The following is a 22365-nucleotide window of genomic DNA, read 5'->3' on the forward strand; positions in this document are numbered from 1 at the left end:
CTAGCCAATGTTTGTGTGTGTCTGGACAACATCAACGTTTACTTTACCTTTTATATATTGTAAAGAGATAACTTTTTCCCCTTGGAGAAAAAAGAGCTATTTTTATGTGTGAAGCATATATGTAAAATTTAGAAATAATGGACACAGCAATGCTTTTTTTTTAAGAAATGAGGATTCTTTCAATATTTGTCACAACTAGCTTTTGTTTCTGAAATTTGTCACTTGCTAAGTCAAGTCATCTCTGCTCTCTGCTATCATCTGATTTGCCACATTTTGCTACTTCTGACAGGAAAAAAAGCAAGTGAATAAAATTGAGCTGTTTATCTCTGCAGGGACCTCGGAGGCACCATCAACCTCAGTGTGAACCTGCAAGTGGAAAACAACTCACTGAATATCCCAGGAGACTTTCGACAGAGTTTCCTTGCTTCTGCTGACAGCTGATATGATAGAAGGTGAACAGGAGGTGGTGACTGACTGTGAGCTTAGCAGGGAGCTTAATTTTCACTTCTTCGTAGAAGTCAGGAGACCTGTTTCAAAAGCACATTACACACAAATAACTTGTAGCAAGAATGATGGCTTCTCTGACTATAAACTGTAACATCACGGGCCCTTTGCCCCTCAGAACTGGCCTGCTTGGTGCTTTGCTTTTCATTTTACATCAGTCTGCTCCCAAGCTGGATGTTCTTGAGACCAAGCTCCTGTCACTGGATTCATTTCACTTACATAAGGCTACTTACAAACTAAAAGCTTTGTCAGGAGGAAAAAAAAAAATCCCTGCACACAATGGGAAAATCCAACAATTTAATCTGCACAGGGGATGAGGCTCGGAGTCTGCTGTGACTTCCTTTTCTATCTCTACCCCAAGAACAGGGACTGGCTCATGGCCGGCACACATCAAAGGATTTTGGGGAAATGAATGATGCAGGAAGGAAAGGGGACCTGATTTTATTGAATTATGAAGTCCCAAGTAGTTTACTAAGGGCCTCATGTACTTTACTCATTTAATCCTCATTGCAATCCAGGAGGGTGGGTTCAGAGAGGTACTTAAATGGGCCAAGGTTATCGGGCCGGGACCAAACCCAAGTCCACCTGACTCTCTACAGATGTTGCTCCCCTACCTGGAAATGTGAATAACAGTTTAGACCGTATTCTGTGACTCAATTTACCTACATAAAAATGAGTGTTCCATTTCTCCTTTGGTCAACTCAAATCTTCTTCAAGCAGGTAGAGGTGTAGGTGTGGAGTGGTGTGTAGAAGACAAGGAGACAGAGCAAGGAGGGCTAGATTTGGTTTCTGGCCCCTTCAGTATCTCAAGGCAAGGCAAGAAATTAATTTCTTTATGTAACACCATAAAATCTTTCTGTATAGAAGAATAGAAGGTTCCAGAAAAGTCAAAACAATACTAGGTTCTTAAAGACATCTTCTCCCAGTTACAGTTAATGGTAAAAAGTGTGTGTCTCCAACACAGAATCAGGGAACTGGCATGGATTTCCTCTCTGCCCTAGTCCCTGAATTATAAAAACTGTTGGGAGGAATCACCTAAAGGGTTCAGAAAAGCCAGGAGATAAGGAAACAATCTTGGCATGTGTTTAGAGCTCTGAAATATACTTACTTGTTATGGTATGTAACGGCTGTGTACACTTCCTGCAAAAATTCAGGCCCGTTGGATTTTCCAAAGATGACCTGTTCACCAGTATAGAAAGGGCCAAGTTAATTGTGATATTTGGGTAAATCATATCAACTATTATCAGTCCAATAGGATGTTCTGGTCTCACAGAGCTGCACTTCGTATATTAAGAATGCTGAGTCCTACAACTGGCCCAACTGCACATTGATGCAGGAGAACTGGCTATGAAGGGTCAACTGAGATCCCAGAGGGCTACAAGTTTCTGGGACTGGGAAACCAGTGCCCCCGACTCTGCCTCTGCTGGTAGGTCTGCACAACATGACATAGTTTTGCCCTTAATGAGAGATCCCTAGTCTAGGCTCTTTCCCTTGGTCACTTGGGTTATCAGGACCTTTGCTGGCCACACATTTATGCTATTGAGAAAAAGTCACCTCCCTGGGCCTGATTCAGCCATAAAGACACATGATTTCACAAGTGGATTCACTTTTGGGTAAAGAAAAAAGAACCCTCCTTACTAGATGCAGTACTGCCCACGCCAGGTCCCAGCGCTTGGTGAGTGGAGGACAGGCTGGAATTTGGCCCTGACTCACCCCACACTGGGTACCTTGGCTACCATCAAAATCTGCACAGCTGTACCTGGCTGTCCTGGAGGACCTGTCAGGGGCCAGAGCAGAGAGAATGGGGTGGGCGGTTCCTCCTCTAGGATTTCTTTCCCACCACCATTGCAAGAGGACACCTTGCAGTGGGAAGTAGGTGGGAAATTAGGAAGATAGAAAAAAAAAAAAGGTAGATATTTGAACAAAGGAAGAACTGGAAAAAAAATGACTTCACTAGAAAGGTATATTAGCTGAATTCTATGACTTAAAGAAAATAACAGTAGCTAACCACCCAACTTATTTAATGGCAAACGGTTAAAATAATTCAAATTCTGGCATTCTGGGTTCCTTAGAGAACACTGTATTATGTATTTATCATTTGATTTATATTTTGTGTCAGGATGAAGATCCACTCCTAAAGGTGCTGAGATGACGTGTGTTTATCATCACCGGGCAGTACTTCATATTCATGTCTAGTTGTGGATCAGGGCTTGGGTACGTGTGTCCTGCAGTACATCTGGAAGTACATACAGCAAATGTGGCTGATGCCTTGGGCCCATCTCTCTACTTAGGGTGGAGGGCTGTTAGGGTGGTGTGGAGAGAATACATGATATTTTTCAGTTCTCTAAAATGATCTGCACTTTCAAACTTGACAGCTCACTGTGGAATAATTTAGGAAAGAGGCTTTCACATTAGACTGGCCCTGTTTCCCCATCAGTATCCTGGGACCAACACTGGACCAGCCTAAAAAGCCTCTGTACTTTCGGGGTAGTGCTGGCCTGAATCAATACACACTGTCGTCTTAGACAAGGAAAGAAAGCTGAGGAGCCCTGGAGTCTGTCTGCGTGAATTGACAAGGGACGTTCAGCCCACCCTGGTTGGAGGCAAATGTTTATTTCCCTCTTTACCGGCATAGCATTGCTGGCATCCTCTCCACACATAAACTGGATCTTTATTGTGATGTTCCGGGCAGATGCTAGCTTGTTAGCAAAGTTCAGCCTCTGTGGGTAGACATAGAGAAGGTTTCTGGGAAAAAAAGCAAAAGATGAAGAACCAATCAGTAAGGTCTAGAGTTTATTTTAACCAAGTTCTTCAGGGAATGCTAACGCCTGCACTCATGAAGTGATCGTTTTGAATGAGTTTCTCCTTTCAGAAGGGAAGTGTTTTCGGAGGCAAGAGTGAGTCAGTGTTGATGCTTCCTCTTGAGCTGCAGTCATCTGATAATAACCCACACTGCTCTCTGTTTTGTGACACATGAAGAGGTATCTGCTGCTGCTGAGAAAGTCTTAATGCCTTGCAGTGTGAAATTCTGCCTATAGGTAACGATATGTCTGATACAAAGATAAGAAAGCAAAAAAATATCACTCATATGTGGAATCTGAAAAAAGAAAAAAAGAAAGAGGAAGACACTAATCAACTTACCTACAAACAGAAACTGGTTCACAGACATGGTAAACAAACTTATGGTTACCTTGGGGAAAGGGGGTGGGACAGGATAAACTGGGAGTTCAAGATTGGCAAACAGTAACAACTATATAAAAAAAAAGATAAAAAATAAATTATTTCTGCATGGCACAGGGAACTATATTCAATATTCTAAAATAATCTATAATGAAAATGAATATGAAAATGAATGTATGTATGTGTATGACTGCAACATTATGCTGTACCCAGAAATTGACACATTGTAGCTGACTATACTTTAATTTTAAAAAATTATACTTAAAGAAAAAAGATTCAGCTCATCTTAAACAAAACTCATGGCCATAGATGATGGCCTAATTTCATTTCTCCTCTTTCTCTTTTTTCTTTCTAATGTTTATGTAGTAGTTTCAGTTTCTTATTGGCATGACGTTCTGTATTGTTTTGACTTTCTTTTCTCATCTAAGATGACAGTTCAAACCTCCAAGCCCAATTAGCTGCATAACAATAACACAACCCTATGAATAATATATCCATCTACTCAACAACTATAGGACAGGTACTAGGCTGACTACAGATTTGTATATTTTTCTTTCTATTTGCATTATTACTAGTATAATCCACTAAAAGGTAAGCTCCATAGGGCAGGGATTTTTATGTGATGTTTTTGATTCACTGATGTATCTTGAGCAGCTAGAACAGTACCTGGGTGCTAAAAAAATACTTGAATAAATGAACAAATAAATGCCTATACTTTCAGTTAATCATATTCCTGAATTAAAGAAACAACAGTGATACTGACATTTATATAGTACTTATCCTAAGTCAGGCAATGTTCCAAATACTTCATATGTATTAGTTTGTTTAGTTTCTCACAATTATCCTGTAGGTAGGTACTATTTTCATGGCATCACCCCCACATCACAAATGAGGAAAAAATGAGATAGAGATGTTAAATAACGCCCCAAATCATATAGGTTGGAAATGACAATCAGGAATTGAAGTCAGGCAGTCTGGATCCAGAAGTATGCTCTTAACCTCTAAGCTATATTCCCTCAGGTAAGACTCCCATTAAATATGATAAGAATGGTCTTTTCAGACTGTTATTTATGACATCTCTCAGAGACAAGCTCACCTTAATTTTCTGGATCCCATCAACAGTACGCCAAAAGCTGATTCAATTCGTTAGTGTCATGTTCTCTGGGAAAGTGTCTTGTCCTCCTCACTCTTGGACCACAGTTGTAACTCCTGAGTAACACGTTCTCCCAAACAGATACGTTCTTGCCCCAAAGGCTTCAAGACAACAAAACAACCTTTCTGTGAACTAGACACCAGGAGGGCAGTGACCAAGAAGGAGGTTCAGGTGACCAGATTTCCTGTGAATATTTTCGTAAAACTTTACAAGGATTTGCATATGAATCAATACCAGGGTTTCTTAGCCTCACCACTAGTGACATTTTGGACTGGACAATCCTTGTTGAGGGGACTGTCCTGTGTACAATAGGATGTTCAGCAGCATCCCTGGCATCTACCCACTGGATGTTAGCAGTATCTCCCCCTACTCAGTTGTGACTATCAAAAATGTCTCCAGACATTGCCAGATGTCCCCAGGTGGAGCAAAATCACTCCCATTTGAGAATCAGTGAACTATATATGTGAATTTGTGCATTACAGATCTATACAATTATACCTGGCAAACATCCTATCTTTAATAGATATAGTCAATGCCACCTACTGGGTCCATGCTCACGTGTAAAGTTTGTTCCATTGGAACAAGTCAATGTAAAGTCAATATTCAAGTATGAGGCAGAAGAGGAAACATTTTAATATTTGATTTATGAGATATGGGGTAGTCAGGGACTGGAAAACCAAAAGAGAAAGACTAGGCTGACACTGACTCCATTCTCCAGCTCTAACCTCTTCATTGTGATAACCACAATGACCCTCCCTCTGTGTGTGAGTGCACGCATGTCACGAAAATGGTCTTTTTGGACCAGTATTTGCATAAATCCATGAATTTACTCCATGGCTTTTCCTTGCTACAACAATATCCACAGTTACAACACTAATAACCACAACCTTGAACAAGACCAAATGAATGGGCTGAGTGGACCTGGGTCTGATGGACATGCAGACTGACCCAAGAAAATAATTTGGTTCCAGATGTACAAATAAAGCAGGAGCCATGTTACAAAGCTAATGTGCAAGGGAGAGCCATTGAGAGTATTCTTGTGAACTACCAGGGACAGGTGGGTTCCTGCTCAGAACCTCTGTTCTGGTCTGGTAAAAGGATGTGAGGAAATCTCTGACCATTTTGAAATAGGAGCAACCCTCAGAGCTAAGTAGATAGGAGATTAGAGGGGCCAGTAGTGGGAAGCAGGCCTTCTTTAAAAGAAAAATCACATGCCATAATCTAGCTTCACTTTCAGAGTGAGTTTGAAATTTGATTTTGTAATCTGTTTCATACAATTTATCGTTGTTAGCAGCAAAGATACTTATTTCACTGATTGTCATAAAACCTTTAGTCTTACACCAGGTATCAAGCTAAGGCTAATTCCATTAGCCTGGTGGGCACTGAAAACCACACCACAAACCAGTGTGGTCCAGCCTGTTCTACAGAACCTCTGTAAAACGTTAACAAGTGTGTGGGGAAGTGGAGGGGGTAGCTTATCAAATGCTACTGGGAAAGACTGGGGTAAACCAACCTAAACAGGCCAATGTGCCTTGAGAATTGCTTAGAGGGGGAGAGATTCTGATCCTTTCCCCAAATGTTTTGACCTCAGAACTCATTTCATTGATTTCTTCTTTCACAGTATACTTCATAAGTCTAATATTCTGAGAAATCACTTGGGAAAACATTAAAATAAACTTTGGCTACAGAGGAACATTCCACATCAAAGAAGGAAACATTAGAGCACAAGGATTCTCTACTGAAATATCCTGCACAATAATAAATGCTCTCAGGTATTCCAGAAAAGAAAAGGATACTTGGAATATTGTGTGTTCTACCAAGAACACACAGGAGCCACTATTTTGCATGTGCAAGTTCAAAAGCCATGGAGGCAAATGAATAGGATTTCCTATGTCTTACTTTAGTCTCTCTAGACTGGGCAATTCACTGGAGGCTGAATGGGGGTGACACCGTGCTGGGAACAGATTTGAGTTGCTCTGTCCTTTGACCTCTCCAGGCCACTCTGCCTACTGGATTGTAGCATCATTGCCCTGGCATCGTAGCAACTGGCACACACATTTCCCTTTGCCTGATAGTCTCTGTTTCCAGCTCTTTCTAGACACCATCTTACCCACTTACTGAACTCTGTTTTAATAGAGTCATAACTGACTGTGAATGGTCATGTGAACTGACTACTTCCTATATTCAAGTGAAAAAGAAGATAAATGTGAGAAAATGATTTCAACAAAGGGAAAAGAATTAAATTTAGATGATGGGCAGAATACTCAATGAGCTTCAAATGTCAGTGACATGTAGGTGGCCTCCCCAGGAAAAAGATGACAGACCATGGATGACACAGTGAAGGGATTAGTATAGAATCCTGGGGTGTGCCAACTGGGAGGCACCTCGCCTGAGCCCCAGCTTTTATCAATGAGAAGCCAAGGCCATGAGAGGTGAAGTGACAGTGCACTCTGGGAGTTAGCTAAGGAGTGGGCACAGGATCCAGTTTAGTACTGTTTCGACTCCACAACATGGCTGTCTCAGTGATGCCTTCCAAATCTGCCTTTGTCAAACTGGGGGAGCCCAATTTCGATTCAGGTAGATATAGCTGAACCTCAGATGCCATCAGGAGAGGCCGTGGAACAGTGGAAGGAGGCAGTTCACAGATGGGATGCGGGGATATGTGTGAGGTGGATATCCCTTTCTGCTCACCCTTGTTCACCTCCGCTGCCACCACTCCTATCGGCAGAGCTGATGTTTATGGAGTGGCTATGTCGGGGAGTGGTTCTCTGAAGCCAGAGAACCGGCCTTGGGCAAGTTACTTAGCTTTTCCAAAGGCCCAGCAGGCTTAATGATTGTGCCTCCTTTACAGGGCTGTAGTGCACATGAATGAGTGAGAACTTAGTAAATGATAGCTAGGTGATGATTATTCCCTTCATAGAGCTAATAAGTCAGACACATGCCCCAACCTACACCCTCCACTCCAAACCACACTCATTTCTCATCTGGATACCTGCAACGTTTTCCCAGTTTCTTGACTTCCACACTTGCCCCTTACAATCCACTCTTCATGTATTGGTCAGAGGGATCTTTCAAAAGTGTAAAATAGATTATGTCAGGACCCTACAAGGGGTTCCTAAACATCTTTGCATGGGCCCTACATGACCTGGCCCTTGGTGATCTCTCTGATTTTACCAGTCATTACTTTTCAGGAAGTGGCCTTCTTCAAGGCCTAGAATATTCCAAATATTCTCAGCTCGGGGCTTTTGTAGCTGTCATTCTCTCCGACCAGAAGAGTTCATTCTTTCCCTTTTAGAATTATATCATGATCATATGTACATATGATTATGCAAACAATATATGATTATAAAATAATGTGTATCCATTTTTAAAATCTTGAATACTTGAAAAGTACAGAAAAGTAGAAAAAAATAAAACAGCCACCATCTGATATCCTGCTGCATTGAGGAAAATCACTGCTAAGACTGGAGAATTTCCTTCTGGTCTTTTTCCCTCTAAATAAACAACATTTTTATCAAATATTTTATATATAAAACTTTATCTTATTTTTGTGGTCATTTATCATTGTTCAGTTATGACCATTTCCCCAGTATAAATAAACATGATTCCATATTATGAAGATGCCATTATTCACACAAATGGCCTCCAAAGATAAGCATTAAGATTATTTCCTTTTTTGCAAATTACAAAGCTGTGATGAACATTTTATATATCTTGTCCCTCTGCAATGCAGTATACTTTTGGAAGAATCCCTTTTAGTTCTATTCTTCATCTTTAACTTAATTGAAAAGATACCAATCAACATTTCTTTATGCTGTGCTTGAAGAAATAATGAGGCAGAGTTTGTAAAAATGCTTTGAAGTAGCTAGATGAAAGGGTCTGTGTAAATCACAACAGTAGTAGTCCTGCCAGACTGGATAAGCAAGTTAGCTGTCACTAAACCCACTCCTATACTCCAATAAAGGGACACCACTTGCCTCTCCCACACAGCCCACCACACTGGTCAATGATTTTGTACACCGCTTCCAAAGGGGTGACAACCCATGTAGTCAAACATCATCACCACGGGCATTCAAGTGTTCTGCCCCATACTGAATGCACTTTCCACAGAGTACAGAGCAGGAAGGGAACTTCCTAAGAATTTAGTCCAATATCGCTTTTTGCAAGCCAGAAGGCTGACTCCCAGGAAGATTAATTGACTTTGCTTAAGAATTTGTTTTAAGAAGATGCATTTCCCAAGGATCATCATATTTCTTACCGGCAAGAATGCTAAGTGATATGTTTTGTGAAATCTGTGTGATTAAAAATATTCTTTTAAGTTGTATTGTATTTTAAAAAAAATCCTCTACAAACAATGCACCCCTGAATGTCTGTATCAGTAGTAACTGCTTCCATTACTTGATTTTTGTTTGTTTGTTTTGTTTTTTTGTGGGGGGAGGTAATTAGGTTTATTTATTTATTTAATGGAGGTACTGGGGATTGAACCCAGGACCTCATGCATGTTAAGCAGGCACTCTACCATTGAGCTATATCCTCTCCTCAAGTATACATGATTTTTAAGAAAGGAATGTAAGAAAATAATAATGTTCTCTCTTGGAAGGGAAGATCTGCCTGCATGGTCAATAATCTAGAGCCTAAACCAGGTAAGAGTAATTACTAACAAATGGTTAACAGGCTCATGTGGATTTTTTTGCATATATATATTCTATTTCAGATTCACACATTTTATATGTGGTAAATTAAATGCCTCATATTAGCTAGGGAAGAATCCTAAGAATTAAATTGTCTAACAATTTTTGAGACGACAGCCCATAACTGAAATAGAAATCAACTGTTATGGCAAAGTTATTTTGAGTTACTATAGTAACTACAGGTCCAATGTATGTGCAAGGCCTTTAGTATAATCTCAGCTTTCCCCGAACGAGGACAAAAATGGTTCTCTTCAGTCATATGCATCACAACATAGAACAGGACAGGTGGTATTAATCAACAATTTCCCTTCCAGAGCCGCTTCCCATGGCTTCTCTTGATTACAAACTATTTTAGAATCTCCGCGTTCTTTCCACTGATTCAGCAACAGCCCCTCAACTTATTTTTAAAACTGCTATGACTGAGCAGCTCCAGGAAGTTAGAGGTTAACTTGTGGAAGCTGGTCATTCTTAGATCCAATCGTTGATCCAACTCTGCTCTTTACTGTCTTGGGATCATCCTCTATTTCTTTTGCTGACAATATGTTAAACTCAAGTAACCTTGAAATCTTTCAGAGCCACAATGTCAAAAACTTCAGTTTGGCTTCTCTTCAGCTTAGTCTATTTATCCAGTGCAAGGAAACAAAGGGAAAAACTGCCCTGCCATGTTTTCCCGGGATGACATCAATGTTCTCTCCCATGGGCTTCTCCAGCTCGGAGTGGAGCTCAAGGAACAAGTGAGCTAGAGTTAAAAGCACACTGGCCACCTGTTTAAACAACTGGACACTTGGAAACACCTCCTTGGCTGAGCTTCTACCACGAGTCGGCCAACAGGGGAGGAAGAAAGGAGGCCTGGGGAGGACAGCTGAGCAGCCCGACAGGAGGAATGAACGCCTCCATCTGCTGGTTGCAGGGATGAAGCCCAGGGAGAAATTTAGTGAGAAGCTAAACTCACTGGAGCACAAGGTGCAGGAGGCTGTGCTCTTCAAGGCAGGTGGGCTTTCTCTTACGAGGGTGATGGGCGCCATCATGGTGAATTGCTTGTTACTGATAATTTGAGTTGGCCTCAACTCTAGCAGACTGAACAACAGGCCACAAAGGTAAGATTCATCAAGTTGGGGGAATTTTTCCTGTGTAAAAGCCTGGTTAAGAAGGGTGGTGGTGTAGATTAATCCTTTGGGATCCTTTGGGATGCAAATGCCTATGTATCTTCTATGTCTGGTAATGGCAACCGAAACCGAGTTTAGAATGAAAACATATTTGTGTCACTCACTCCCACACCTGCCAAGGAGTACACGGAGGACCACCCCGTCACACCATAGAGCCAAAAGCCTAGCCATCTATACTCTGAGACTATTACAGGGCCTTGGAAATCTCAAAGAGAGCCAAAGGATTAGCGACAGTTGTTCAAGCTCAAACAATCCTTGGTGCTTCCTATGTATCTCTTTGAAAGTGAGACTGAAGTGAGTTAAATGGCTTATCCTCACTGCATAATGTGGAATGAAAATTTAGAATATAAAAGGTTATGTACGAGAAGGCCGTAAGTATTCAGAAATTAAATGCACATAAAGGGTAAGGGTTAAAATACAATATGGTGAAATGAAAAAGGTAATTTGATTTTGAAATGGAATTGGTGTCAATTTTTTTTCTTTCTGTTATTTCACTATAGAACCTGTAGCAAAGTAATAATATCAAATACATGCTTTTTAAGAAAAAAAAGAGAAAAAAATAGCTGATTTGGGGGCCTGGATTATCTTCACTGTCTTTTGAGTATCAGTAATGCCTGGAATCTAAGCTGCCTGTATACCCGGGAAGATGGGCTTGTATGGAAACCCCTGATTAGCAGCCCTCACCAGATAAGATATTGGGTGAGAATGCCCTTTAAAAAACTCCAGAATGTTCTACAAATAGAAGGTGGACAAGGCAATTTTCTTGTGATACAAAAGGTTGGAGTTAAGTCTCAAATGTAATGATACTGGAGAAGTGCTTTTTAAACTGCTAAATATGACATAGATGAAGATTCTCTTCCTATTAAGATTGTGTAAAATGGCTGAGTGGGCAACTTTTAACACTCTGCATGACTGTGAGGTATTACAATATGTTACTTAAGGAATGGATCAATTTCTCTGGGTTTTTCGCTCCATCCTTCAGTTTATCTACATCGCTCTGTGTATCTCTTGGTGGCTCTCTCTCTGTCTTTAATCTGTATGTTTTATTCTGCCTCTGTTTGTGTCCCTCAGTCTCTCTCCTTCTCCATCTCTCTGATATACCCTCTTCCCATCTTTCTCTCTCTCACACCCTCTAAGATAATGGCAAAATGCTTTTGGAGGGAGCACTCCCCGGCTTTATCCAGTCACTGAAATCCATTTCCTTACAAGATCGCAAGTGTTTGATGACTTGCCACTCTGAGCTGGGGCTGGGTTGCAAGCCGGGTCGTGTTTTTCTCTTAGGATGACAGACACAAGAATCTATGATCTGTGAGTGTCTCAGGATTCCAAAAAATGCCTGAGATCCTCAAAAATGATTAGCTCCTAAACATGAAAAGTAAAACCTCAAAATCAAAATGAGTGAATTTTAAATTAAATGCTTATCAAAAGTAACATTTTGTCAATGAGTCAACAGTCACTCTACTCAGTTTAACCTACAGGCAAAAAAAGCTCCCCCCTACTTTGCAGACTGTTATAAAATTAGACATAGGGTACACGTAATAAATAAGGAAGTGGGTGCATCTTAGTATGTTTTACAGGATGTGTGGCCAGATGATTTGGGCTTAGGGAGGTCTTAAAAGGAACTTGGCTATTGATATGGGAAAGGGAAAGGATAAAATACCAGAGAAATTGGTTTTTCTGTTTTATTGGTTTTCTTACAGCTAGAGACACAAGTGTTGATTTAATAGCAGGTCACTAGCAACATGTACTAGACTGAAGTAGACAGGGGAGTAAATGCCTGTCTCTCCTGATAACAACACTATCGAAACAGCTTTCTGTATAAAAAGCTCTCCAGGCTTTTAAATAAACACTCTCAACCTAACTATTTTGGCAATTTCAAAGCAATTTCTTTTTCTTTCCTTGTGTTTTAAAACTCTCCCCCTCTAGCCCTTTTTGCAAAGACGGAGCCAAAGAATTGATGAACTATTTGCTGATGGAAATGCAGCAAAACCCTCTATATGACTAGGACGCGCTCATTCAAAAACTACACAGAAACTCTGGTGAGTCTCACTCCCTTTCATAATGTGTTAGCAACGGATTCTGATTCCAGCAGAACAAAATTCAAATGCCTATTAATATCAGTGATACCTTACAGTTATCTGATGTCTTTTAATCAAACATTCCAAAGAAAATTGCAAATCTAGGTATGTTATTCTGAGGTACCCAGACAAGGTGAGCAGCTGAGGAGGTGGTTTTATTTATCGTTCACATTTCACTCCCAGGAAAATTTATTTTAAATGGAATAATAAAAGTAGCTAACCATATTTAATCCTTACTGTTTGCAGGCACCATTCTGATAGTAACTAATAGTACCTATGACAGGTCCTACTATTAGTCTCTTTAGGCAGATGCTAAAACTGAGACACAGAGAGGTTGCATAACTTGCACAAAGTAACAAGGCTTGCAAATGGCACAGTGTAATTTAAATCTGAGTGCCCTGAGGCTCACACTAGACCCAGTGCCTGTAACCATTGCTGCTTCTAAGAACAACAGTAAACAGTCTCACTGGTCGACAATCAGACTCACCAGAACTTTATCATGATGTGGTCTTTTATTAAAATTATTTATAAGAGCTGAAGGATGTTTTCTCAAACAAACTATTTTAGTTAGAGGTTAGACATCTCAGAGCTTAATATCTGGTATATTCCAGAATCACGTAGGAAACCTGCAAACCTAACGTGGCTATATATTTTAGCGGGAGCATGCTTTGTAAGTACTTATGGGTGAGCTGAGACTTCGCTACTCAAAGGAAGTGCATGGAGGAGCAGCACCAGAATCAGCATCAGCATCACTTGGGAGCCAGTTAGGCTGCACCTCAGACCTGCTGGATCAGAACCTGCATTTTAACAACACCCCAGGTGATTCAAATGCACGTTCATGTTTGAGAAGCGCTGATCCAGGAGAACTCGTCTGGTTCTAATTTGGCAGACATGAATCCTGTGGTTCACTGTGGCTTTTTTTTTTTTTTTTTTTTTTTTGGCTTGGCTGCTAGGAAGTTCAAAGTCAGATTTGCAACTGAGTTTTAAATGAACTGTTGAGCACATTAAAATATATTCTGGGTATTAAACCTTACCCAGGTTTACACTGATTTCTTTCTCCTTATTTTCCTTTCACCTAGATATTTTACATCTTGTTACACAATCTCCATAAGCTGCCTCAGACACTTTTTAGGATGGGAAGGTTTATAAATAAATGCTTAAAAATAAAACATTTGTCTTGTCATTCCATGGTCTCATGCCATTATTTGTTTTCACTCCTATTTCTAATATTTTAGGTTAGATCAAAGCAAAAACTCACAAAGGAATCAGTGAAAAATGGAAATGGAAAGAAAAATCCTAAGGTGTAGGGGGAAGAGAATGTTCCATCTTCACAAATCAGAGCAAGAAAGACAGAATGTGAAACTCATTCTAGGGCACCAGCCAGAGTCCACATAAGGCTGACTGCCCTGGGAAGTGGCACAAGATTGGAAGGAGGCACTGGGGACAGTTACAAGCAGCAGCTTGCCCTGTAGTAACCTCGTGCTCCTTGGGCTAGGCTGCAATGTTGTGTATAAATGCCGGTACTGTATTCTGAACTTCGGCCCCCGCCCCCATGCCCACAAAAAGCAAATGCAGTTGAGATGCCACAGACAAAATATTACCACATTGTTTAGAAACACTACAATAAATGACCCCATATTCTCTCTCTACAGTCTTGTTATGTTAAAAAACAATGCACTCAAAAACGGAAATCAAATGAGGGAGAGAAAAACAGAAACCAACAGCAAACTCTTAATACTTGTTACTGCACCACTTTTAAAGACTTTTGGGGGTTGGAAGTAATCTAGGCTTTCTCAATAGATGAGCTACAATTTAGACATCAAATATGGCGTCTTTACATAGAACAACTATTATAACTACTAAGAATTGAACATGAAAGAACAAAATGCTCTCAGCTCCTCTATTTGCAGAGTACTGGTTCTGTTACATCAGTCCCCATCCCTTCTTTTTATGAGACAGATAAAACTTCCTCTTAAGTGAGAGCTTGGAAAACCATCATTCCTATGAAATAAAACAGGACCTCAAGTTGGGGCAAAGAGAACGCCACCTTTCAGAAACAGGTGAAAGCATAACCACTCTCCTTAAAACCCACTTCCTTGTTCAGGAAAAGTCCAGCTAGTTTTCAATAGCAAGAGACCCAAAGGGAAAGTTGGGATGTTTATGATTGTAGGTCTGACCCAGATCAGATTCCCATTAAAAAGAACCACAAATATACAAGCATTCAAAACCTACTGGGGAAAACTGACTGCTTAAAGAAAAAAAAAGAAAAATCTCTCTCCAACCTTGCTTGAAACTTTTTAAAAGCAATATTTTGTTGATCTAACTGAAATTTTACTGGTTAGGATATCCATGTGACCAAATATTTTTTTTGACTCGGCTTAGCAGATTGAACTATTAAGTGGCTTATATATCATTCACTCCCACCTTCATATGAATTAGTTTACGCAGTTTCTTTCCTTCTTACAAAAAGGTTAGATTTATGGACTGTAGATATGAGTGGAGAAAGGAAATAAAAGGGATAAAGGGGTAATTATTAACCATGAGGCACTGCTTTGGGGAAGATCCCCAGTTGCTTAGGGTGTCAAGGAGAGCGACAAAGTAAGGGGAGGTGGGAAGGTACCCAATTCCAAATTTTTTATTCCATATTTTTTCCTAAAATGTTCTTAAACATGATACTGACAATGCAATCAAGAGGTTCACTGGATCGTTGCAGCTCTTCCAACTCCCAGCTACCATGATGTGGTTTTGAGGTCTAAGTCATTTGAATATTCTTTGTGATTCTCACTTAGGGAGAGCTCAGAAATTTGTTACATAGATCAAGCCCCAGTTGGTTTATTAGAACTCTATTTTCAGTGGGCTTTTTTGGATGACTAGAATAAGAATGTATTTTATTCTACATAAGCAAATTGGAAATACATTAGCAATATACATTTCAGATATCCTGCAAAACTTGCCCTCCCATAGCTACATTTTTGATTTCACTCAGAGGACTTATATAGATTTTATGTATTTATATAGATTTTATATATATTAACAGATGCTTGGGAGGTGAATGCATGGTGTGATGTAAAGGGGAGTGGGGTCGATAAGGAGCTACCTGCTGGGCAAGGGGATAAATGCCCTAATTCCTTAATATGCTCAGCTTAGGGTTTTTCCTCTACCACTGTGAATCTAAGAAAATGGGAAATCTGCTTTAACCTAGTTGGAAAAAAACCAAGTTCCCCCTACATGGTAGTCTTATTTCTTTGGAGTATGGGTTAGTAAGGGAGGGCTAGGGGTGGGGACTCTTCTCACCTCAGAGGATCTGTCAAGGAGTGGTTATTTTTCTATCAGGGAGAGACATGTTGCAGATGTCCTAGAAATCCACCAGGCTGATGAGTTCTCCACAGCTAGCTCTGCCCTCAGCATGTGCAGCAGTAATCTAACCTCTCTCACTCACCCTCCCACCTCACCATGCTCCTTCAAATGCACACAGCTGGAGCACCCCAATTTTTCGTAGCTTGATTAAGAACTGTGGTAATAGCTTCTAGGACAGCTCCCAGTGATTCCTGCCTCCTGGTGCTCTCACTCCCTGTGTAGTTCCCTCCCCTCGCATATGGGCTGGACCTAGTGACTCGTTTCTAACCAGGAGAAGACAGCAAAAGGGACAGGATGTCACTTTAGAGATTAGGTTACAAAAAGACTCCGGCTTCTCTCTCTCTTTTTCCGAAGAAGCCCACTGCCATGTGAGCTGCCCAAGGAGAAATCAACGTAGCAAGGAATTCAAGGAAACCTCTTGCCAACAGCTAGTGAGGACTTAAGGCCCTTCATTTAACCATTCAAGAGGAACTGGATACCGTCAACAGCCTCATGAGTGAGCTTGGAAGTGACTCCTCCCCTAGCTGACCATGGAGGTAATCACAGCCTTGGCTGACATCTTGACCGTGGCCTTCTGAGATCCCTGAGTCAGAGGCACTCAGTTAAGCCGCACCTGGAAAACCCACATAAACCGTGAGATAATAACTGTTGTTTTACGCTGCGAAGTTTTTTTTTTGTTATGCAGCCACAGGTAACTAATACAAGGGTATACTATACATTTTTTAAAAAGTATCTGGTAGGTATTCACTGATATTTAAACATGTGACTCCCTAAAAAATGCTTTACCTTGTAAAATTTCTATCCCTTCACTGGATCTCAGGGTTATTATTCCTGGTCTCAGGAATATAATATCATGACTTCCTATAGGAAAATATTCTTAATATCAAAATAGTCTCTTGGGAGTCAATCCAATCACCAGCTACGCCTGAAAAGTTGAGAACTTGAAAATACATAAATAAATATTTTTGGGTTCTAGTTTTGATTCAATTAACTGAATTCATGTTTCTTAAAGAGGCTGTGACAGGTCAAATAAAAAATAAGAAGAATGTTAAAAAGTACCTACCGCAAATATGCTTCTTACTCTCTTAAAACACTAAATTTTTAAAAGTTGCCCACAAACAAAACAAACATTTCAGCAATTTTAGCTTTGTAAAATACCTAAAATTCATGTTTAAAGAAACCATTTTGATTCCGATTCTGGGCTGCATTTTTTTTTAAAAAGTCCACCAGGCAGAACTGTCACGTGTTGGACTAACATGAACCAACCTGTATGCTCTTTGGAGAGACAGAGGGAGCACATTTTTTTCCAGGCTTTGCAAATAGTTTCCTAAAACAAATCTGCCAGCTGACAAAAACACACACACATAACAGAAAATTTCCAATTTTTACTGTTGCTGAAGCTGGCTTTTTTCTTTTGGTTTCAGACAGAACCTTTATTAGTTCTCTCTCTATCCATTAAAAAAAATAGCCAATGAATAAATCAGTACTATTGGTTAAAATGCTTGCTTTGTCATTCCTGGTGATTTTAATATTGTCGGATGCCTTGGTTTGGGTTGGGGGAGAAAATACTGGAACTGGAGAATAGCTGGCCTACTAAGAAATAAATTGTCCAGATGGCCCCAACAACTTCTGGAAGCACATGCCTGCTTTGGTACTTAGTGAACGAGAATGCTTGTCTGGGTTTTGGAGGTGGGAGAACCTGCAAAGATCTCAAGTGACTGCAGGACAAAGTTGCATGTGTGCCTTTCCGTAGATCAGTGCTGTTGTGAGTGCTTCTGGTGTCTCTTAGGAGACTGGGGTTTGCCTCCCAGGAGGGGCAGGCCTCCTCTTTGTCCCTTTCAGCACTGAGCATTGTGCCTGGCATACAGTAGGGGCTCAAAAATACTGGTTAGGTAATTGCATCAGACAAGTATTGCTAGGCGGGCAAGATTTTCAAAGGACAGGGATCCTGCTCTGTGACAGAGGCGAGGAAGGAGGAGAGAGGAGAGTTCTCAATTCCTACACTCATATCGGAGTGACATGTCCACAAGGGGCTGAGCCTGTCCCCAGACCACCTGGAGGACTGAGTAACATTATGGACTTCACTTCTCCTCGTGCTAGAGTTTGGTTTCATTTCAACTCAACTCTGGGAGAAGACATTATAGAGATCACATAAAAGAAGTGTATCCTTCTCTGGGCTCCTACGCCTACCCCCAATGGGGTGTCAGGTGGGATCATGCTCATCACTCCAGTGATCCTGTGCTCACACTCTGCGCCATAGTTCCTGTAAAAGTCAGTGACCTTGGAGGAGCAGGGGGGTCCTTAGGCCTATTCAGGGACTCATCCAACTTTGGAGGTGGCCGCCTTCAGAGCTGCATGTCTGGAGTCACCCACCCACTCTACTCCATGCCTGTCTTGAAATTTACATTCAGCAAAATCAAGTAGGAGTCCTGCTGGTGCTGTCACGCTCCTTCTCCAGTCACATACCCAACATTCACCAAGAGAGCACAAGAACTCCTGGGAGGTACTGACCTGCCTATAGAATAATTTATTGGGTAATGCTAAATTTCAGGACAAATCCTGATTTTCAAAGAATTCTTACTGTCTTTAGGGAAAGGTGTACATGGGTGTTAGAAACACGAAGTACAGGGCAAAAATGTAGGGTCTGCACAACACTGCCTATTGCTGGCCAGGGAACTATTGTCACAACATCTTTAACCAGAAAGCACTGCCACCATCCTGTCCCAGTGAGTAAACAGATTCTGGATGGAAAGAAGAAAACTTTCCACCCTTCATGAGTTCCCCTTCTGTTCTATGTCATCAAACCCATTCAGTGAATGTGGTTTCACCTACTGAGTAGGTCCCATAAACTAACAGAGTCTGTTTCACCAGCATAGGAGCCCAACCTGAATTCCAATCGATGTGGGAAAGAGAACAGTGAAGGCAAACTATAATGTGATTATCAAAAAATATTACATGATTGGTTATCAATGGGCCTTTCCTGTGACAGCTTTGTGGCATTTGAGTCTTGGGGATCTGTGAGTGAGAAGGGTGCCCCCACAGGCGTATTAGAGAAATAGGGCTTCTTTTCCAGCCATAATTGTTATGGAAGGTGGTCACCAACTGTCTACCCTCCTGACCTGCACAAGTCCATAGCTAATCTCTCAAAACAAGACAATAGAAGAACTGATTTCTTTATGTCCAATCCAGTCCCCAGGGATGAGACCACATCAAAACTTTCCCACAAGAGAAATGCCTTCCCTAGGCACCTACTTAGAGTTGAATCTCAGCCAGAGACAGACAATAAAGGCAAACTGGGACAGCTATTCAGTCTCTACCAGGACTTTACACAGGAAATAATCAGCATATTAGGATGCCAGAGAAATCAGTGATACTGCTGGGGCCGTGATGCCGCCCAACCCCTACCAGAACAAAACACTAGTAAACTCAGCTAGTAATCAACCGGCCGTGTCCCCTTCCACATGCCAGTACCGAAAAGCATTAACTGAGTCAGCTCCACCATGTGCAAAACTGTTTGGGTCCCAAAGGGAGAAACAGTACAAATCTCTGCTACCCTCAAGTTGTTTACAAACAGATCAGGGATCCACAGCATATACGTCACATAAACAAGTTAATTAATTGTAGAGCATTTCACATTTCACAGGGTACTTGCCTGGGTAGAGTCTCTATTAATCTTCCCCAACATCACAGGGTTATCCCATTTTACAGAAGAAGAAGCTGAGACCCAGTCTCCTGGCTCTGATCCTGTGTCCTTTCTTCAGCACTGGAGCTCCTCCGCTCCAGGCAGAGTGGTTCCCCTTTGGAGAAAACGCTTCCTCTATTTCTCCCCATTAAGGATGTTCTTTATGTTCAATCTAGACAATATTTCACTGGTTTCAAAATCTTGTAGGGAGGGGCACTGGGAAGCATTAAGTGTTATAATTTTGCTTTTTCGCGAAGTAAAGACAGACTGAAAATTTGATGTTGGTTCCTACAAAGAGGAAGCAGCCACTGACGGGATTCCTTCACACACGGGTTGGGTACGGGAATGAGAGAAACCCCTTCCCTTTTCCTCTCCCCAGTAAGAATAGCTCATGGATGCTACAAAAGAATTACAGTAGCACCTGAACTTCCTGGGTGGTGTGGACATGGGCAGCATTCAGCTCAACGACTGTGAGGTCTGAAGTTTTGCAACCAGGAAATGTAAAGATCAAGGATGTAAGAAGAGAGAGAGAACAGAACTCCAAGATTGCGCTGAACTAGGCTTGTGGGATGGGTTGGGGTGAGGAGGGGGTGGGTTTCTGCAAGAGTGGGACAAGGGAAGGGAAGGACAAGTAAGCTTAGAAGATCTGTGGGAGATGGGGAGGCAGAATAAAATTAACCGAAGAATGATTCCCACGCCCCTGCTCTGGAGGCAAATTCAACAAATCCTGAGCCAGAGAATGAGATCTAAGGTTTCTGAGTCTGTCTCCTTTTAATTTTCTCAAAAGTGAAACAGAGTATGTGGTGTTTTTGTGCATGTCACCCTCGCGGACATTAACTGGTACCTTGACATAACAGAAGTCTAAATCTATTAAATGTAAGATAAAGAAATTGTGGTCTGCTTCCTATCTGTGAAATGGAGGGAATCTCAAAAAAAGTGTGGCACTCGTCGTCTCTGAATTCTGATGGGGGAGAAAGCATTGCCCACGTCACCCGCATCAAGTAAGCGGAGAGAGACCGAAGGAAGCACACGTTCAGTTTTAAAAACTGTTAACTCCAGGAGAAGGGACCCTTGTACACTGTTGGTGGGAATTGGTGCAGCCACTATGAAAATAGCACGGAGGGGCCTCAAAAACCTTCCATCACCATTTCTTCTGCCGCCACCAACCTTACATTCCCAACGCATATAAAAACAGGATGCTTCACGAACCTTCCTGCTGAAATCTATGTAAGGGATCTGTGGGTCATATATCCAAAGAAAACAAAAACACTAATTTGTAAAGATACATGCACCTCAATGCTCACTACAGCACTATTCACATTAGCCAAGATACGGAAGCAACCCAAGTGTCCATCAAGAAATGACTGGTTTAAGACGTGGTATGAGTCTATATATACATGTATCTTCACGATGTTGTTAACCTGAAACTAATATAGTATTTTAAATCAACTATCCTTCAATAAAAAATAGCATATTTCTTTTAAATAAATAATAAAAAATCTATCTCCAGGAAAAGATGAGAAATGGGCTTTGATATTTTCTTATTGCTAAATATACAATTATTAGCCTGGGCATGGAAATCTCTTAAAAATCATTAAAATGAACCATTGAGTTTCTCTACATTTATCCTTATTAAACTATGATATTTATATCTCCACACCATTGCATGGATCTTAGTTTACATTTTGAAGGTTGTCAAACAAAGAACATTAAACAAATGAGGTGGAATAGCACAGTTCTGGAAGTTTCATAACTTTTCTGCTGTTTAGACCAGTGGATAAATGAAATTCATTTTTTAATTATAAAAGGTAGATGACACCTGAATGATAAGCCATGGTTTTTTAAAAAATTACCTTATTACACTGTCAAAACTCAGTCCTTCCCTACTCATTGTTCTATTTTACTTTGTGCTGCGGTGCTAGTCTGCATCGCTCCCGCCCAAAACCTCACTTTTGCCCTGGGAAGACCCTGACAAAGCATCTAACATTTTGCCCCAGAGCATTCTGACTTCTGCTGCCTATCTGAGACCTTAAAACCACAGGACATCCATCAATGGAGAGCTGTTAAAACACCTCTGCTTTAGAGTTGGACCAACACTTCACGGGAAAAGTGGATCTACAGGGTACACAGGAAAGTCAGAACAAAGGATGAAAAGCTAAACAGTGAGAAGAATTTTTTCCCCCTAAATGGCAAAAGAAATAAGAGGGAACAATTCCCTGAAGGATATCTCATCAGAAGATAAAAGAACTGATTTTAAAATAATAATTAAAAAAACTAACAGAAGTATGGAAATCAAAGAAAGCAGTTTTTTTGAATTTTAGGAAGTACCTTCTAATCTAGGCAGACTAATCATCATCATAATCGAACGCAGGCCCAGATCTGCTGTACTTCCATCATCATTTCTTCTGCCCCCACCAACCTTACATTTCCAACCCATGTAAAAACAGGATGCTTCACGAACCTTCCTGCTGAAATCTAAGTAAAGGATCTATGGGGAAAAATGACATTAACCCTCAGTAAATGGACAGAGCAGGGCTTTTTGTCAGGACAGGAG

The 22365-nt window shown here is 40.9% G+C and overlaps 1 protein-coding gene across 4 annotated transcripts in view; it reads right to left on the minus strand.

Annotated features, from left to right (window-relative positions):
* DOCK8 (dedicator of cytokinesis 8) overlaps positions 1–22365 on the minus strand; it is a 223889-nt gene that overhangs the window by 71478 nt on the left and 130046 nt on the right. For all 4 annotated transcript variants that reach the window (XM_010967902.3, XM_074361655.1, XM_045504974.2 and 1 more), the window contains 3 exons: positions 3132–3249; positions 1613–1683; positions 389–527 (listed from right to left, as the gene is read on the minus strand). In XM_010967902.3, the coding sequence (XP_010966204.2) occupies positions 389–527; positions 1613–1683; positions 3132–3249 (328 nt within the window). The remainder of the gene's footprint in view (positions 1–388; positions 528–1612; positions 1684–3131; positions 3250–22365) is intronic.

The sequence above is a fragment of the Camelus bactrianus genome, chromosome 4 (genome assembly GCF_048773025.1).
Source record: "Camelus bactrianus isolate YW-2024 breed Bactrian camel chromosome 4, ASM4877302v1, whole genome shotgun sequence".
NCBI lineage: Eukaryota > Metazoa > Chordata > Mammalia > Artiodactyla > Camelidae > Camelus > Camelus bactrianus.